The 4,052-nt window shown below is 49.6% G+C and overlaps 1 protein-coding gene across 1 annotated transcript in view; it reads right to left on the reverse strand.

Annotated features, from left to right (window-relative positions):
* lrp6 (low density lipoprotein receptor-related protein 6) overlaps positions 1–4,052 on the reverse strand; it is a 44,670-nt gene that overhangs the window by 28,691 nt on the left and 11,927 nt on the right. The window contains exons 3-5 of the mRNA XM_008293779.1: positions 2,911–3,108; positions 2,635–2,831; positions 1,676–1,807 (exon numbers count right to left, since the gene is read on the reverse strand). Coding sequence (XP_008292001.1) covers positions 1,676–1,807; positions 2,635–2,831; positions 2,911–3,108 — 527 coding nt within the window. The remainder of the gene's footprint in view (positions 1–1,675; positions 1,808–2,634; positions 2,832–2,910; positions 3,109–4,052) is intronic.

A 4,052-nucleotide genomic window follows, 5' to 3' on the forward strand; every position in this document is an offset into this window, starting at 1 on the left:
GACACAAGGAGACTAAACAACTGCAAAGAGACATTAAAGGACCAAAGGAGACAAACAACAACAAAAACAAGATAGAAAATAACCAAAACTGTCCTGACGAGACACACGACATAAACAAAATACAAAACAAGAATGAGACAAAAACGTCAAAAATTACACACAAAAGGAGACAAAACTGTCCGACAGAGACACAAAACAACTACAGACAACAGCAACAGCAAGACATCAAATGACCACGAAGACAGAACAACAGGATCCGGACAGAACTTGAGAACCAGCTGTGGGAGCATGAAGTGATGGACACATGAATATCAAATGATCCTGCTCTCTGAGGACTGCTGGACGCTGGTTCTGTACTGGGGCTGCAGTACTCGTACTGGCTGCAGAGTATTTGTACTCTGAACCCCGGCTGAGGCGGTTAAACCCCGGCGGTGAAAGGAGGCTTTGTCTGCGGGGGGATCATGTGATCGGCTCCCTCACAAAGGCCTCCAGAGGGTTACCCAACCAAAAAAATGTAAATAAAGGAGGCGGAGGGGCTGCCATTCACACATGATGGAGGGGAGGGGTTACCGTGGCAACAGCAGGTCGGCCCAACACCACCTTAGAGCCGCTCGCAGACGTTATCTTTAAACGAGAGGAAAAGCTAATGAGGTCTGGCAGCAGAGAGCCGAGGCTCTAATGAGTCCAACGTGTCTGTTTGGGCCGAATTCTTCTGAAAATAACAGATAATCTCTGAACTCCTGTCTCTGACGCACTGCAGGAAATATTTGGACTCCTGCTCGCTTTCCACTCCACGAGTTTAGGAAGCCAGACGGCAGAAAGGCTCCGTTTCTCTGCAGTAAATACACTGTCCACTTTATTAGGGACACCTGTGCAGCCCGACAACATCACTGCTGTTAAAGCCTCTGCATGCTCACTAGAAAGGTTCATGACAAACACATGTGGAGGTGAAACCTGTCACCTCAGGGTCCGGCTCAGACACCACGCCACACAGTCACATGACCACGAGACACAAAACTACAGAAGACAACGACAAGAGTCCAGATGTAAAAACAACACAAAGAGACACAAAGTGACCACAGAGAGACAGAAACTAGAGGCTGAACCATCAAAGCCATGAACACACTAATGCATCAGTAAATAAGTGCTGCACTAAAACGGGCCATAAACACACTGAACACTGACGTCACACGACGCTGTGAGCCCGGCATGTTCATCAGCTCCACGTCATCAGTCCTGTTGACCACTAATGATCGTACTGTATCAGCTGTTCCTAATGAAGTGAGCGTGTTCATTTATATGCATTAATGGCTGATATCAGGATCAGAAGTGTGAGAATAAATGGGACTCAAATGTTTAGTTGTTGACAACAACAGCTAAAGTTCCAGCAGCTACGACTAAACGATGCCCCGACGGAGCAGATGTGATCCATCAGGAGTCTGGCCTCTGTTCTGTGTTTCTGTAAACAACTGTTGATGTGATCCGTTTCAGACTTGCTGGGCTTGTTTCTGGGAACCCCATGAAGTGCAGCGTCGAGTCTGAAGTAGTTTGGACAAGCGGACCTCGAGAAACAAAGAGCTGCAGCGACGCATTCGATGACACAACCGATGACTGCAGCCCTCGGAGCAGCAGCTCTCCCTGAAGCCTCCACCCCCAGCAGGTTAAAGCTCCTCACCGTCTCTGCAGGTCTTGCCGTCCTCCAGCAGCTGGACTCCGGTGGGACAGGCACACTGGTAGAAGGGCGCCGCCGGAGACAGCAGGCAGAGGTGGGAACATCCTCCGTTCATCTGGGAGCAGGAGCTGCTCACTGCTGGGACAAACAAGCGGTTACCTGAGGCTCAGAGACCCACACCCACCTGGACACTGCTGGACGCTACAGTGAAGGAACCCACATTATTGTGGACTTCAAGCCAAAACAATCTCATAAAATTAGTGAAAAACCCATTACTTCTCCCCCCGACCTGCTAGAACCAGCTGGTTCTGTGCATGAAGGTAGAACTCTGCTTCACCGATATCCTGCAGTATTGCAGATATTTTAACTGGGCTGGTTCTGAGGAGGTCAGGGGGAACTTTTATTACATGAAATTACCCAATAAAGGTTAAACATTAAAGACTTGTACCGACGATCTGTTCTCAAACCATCATCAGTCGGTTTAAAACTCGCCGACTCGTGTTTAAAGTGGACATTTGACAGTTTCAAGGTCGGTGCTGGAGGCTCGGTTTGTAGTCGGACTCTGTGTTTCACTGTGTAGTTTTATTCAGTAATACTGTGTTCGGGTCAGGGTTATATTTCTAGTTGATGAACTACATTTTGTGTGTCCTCCATCGTCTCCACTGCCCACCAACCATTCAGCCTTATTTAGTTTGATCAGTTATTCTAAAGCACTCTGATGTGATTCAATTCATCTGAAAAGTGCTGCACTGGAAACCTGAAACAACGACGGGTCAGAAAACGCTCTGAAGTAATGTCAGATACCTGCTATGAGTGGATCTAAAACAGCGTGGTGTCATGTTCTGGCCTCACGCTGCAACAGAACGAACCCGTTTACAGCTCTGGACCTAAACTAATCCTTTCATCAACACACACAACAGGAGAACCTGTAAATAACACCGATTCAGAACCGTTTGACTCACAGCTCGGCTGCCTCTTGGTGCTGAACACATGGATGTCCATCGGGGAGAAGATGTCCGAGTGGACCACCCGCTGCTCGGCGCCGGTCTGCTTCCTGCAGGAGTGGATGGAGTGGGTGTTCCAGTCGGTCCAGAACAGCGTGTCCTCGTACAGCGTGAGGGCGAAGGGGTGAGGCAGCTCCCCTTTGACCACCACCTCCCTGAAAACACACCAACGGGTCAGACAGAGCCGCGGCAGGTCGGGGCCAAACCGGCCCGGCCCGAACTGCTGATACGTACCTGGAGGTTCCGTCCAGGTTGGCTCGGTGGATGAAGTTGTGTTTGGCGTCGGCCCAGTACAGCTTCTGCTGGCTGTAGTCCAGCGTCAGCCCGTTGGGCCAGTAGATTTCCTTATCAATGATCATGGAGCGATTGGTCCCGTCCATCCCGGCCCGCTCGATCTTCGGGATCTCACCCCAGTCGGTCCAGTACATGAACCTGAGGACACCAGTAGGACACCGTCAGAGGTCGCCATGGAAACACTGACACACAGCTGCAACTAAGGACGACTGTCCGGATGAACTGAAGGTCTGAAGCAGGTGATCAGCTGCAGACTGACACCAATAAAATCAGCCAAACATACAATAAAAGGCCCGATATAGCATCAAAACCTCTTTATTCTGCAGGTCTCATTTAAAAAGTCTCAAAAAAATAAAGCATTTGCTCAAACCAGACTCACAAAATAACAAAAACAAGACACACAAACTGAGCACAAAGAGACAAAACCTTCCACAGATGCACGAAACAGCCAAATGAAGACACAAAGAGAAACGGTTGTAAACAGCTGAACGTATGTTAGTGGAGATTTTCCTGTTTCCATCGTTCTAACAGAACACGTCTGTCTCCTTCATGTTCTGGTTCTGTGGAGCTGCAGGACTTCATGCTGCAGCCAGAGTTCGGATCCAAACTGATTGAACCCAACGTTGAGGCTCAGAGCTGCTGGGACTGCTCCACTGAAACGGTGGATTAGAGTGGACGCTGAGAAGTTTGAACACTAAGCAGGTGCTGATCCTCCAGAACTCGTTGTCAGGAACAGAAACCGAACACACGGAGTGAACAAACCCATAAAACTAACAGCCAACCCAAGTGACAAACAAAAGCAGTGATGGATGTCAGAGAGCGCCTGAGCTGCTGCTTCAACCAGCGCCAACAAGCCTCAGAGGAGTCACATCCACCTGCCCCGACTGGGTCTAAGGATCACATCTGATCACTGGGTCTGACCCGGTCCAGCCGGCTGACGTATGATCCACAGGCTCGAGTGGATTACACACTTCACACTGATGCTGCTGTTGCCAGACGACCAGGAGGAGCAGATGCAGGCCAGTCTGGATGTGATGCTGCTGCAGACACATCGTAACACGTCCAGGTCCAACCAGACCAGG

This window comes from Stegastes partitus, unplaced genomic scaffold (genome assembly GCF_000690725.1).
Source record: "Stegastes partitus isolate 25-593 unplaced genomic scaffold, Stegastes_partitus-1.0.2 Scaffold911, whole genome shotgun sequence".
NCBI classification, from domain to species: domain Eukaryota; kingdom Metazoa; phylum Chordata; class Actinopteri; family Pomacentridae; genus Stegastes; species Stegastes partitus.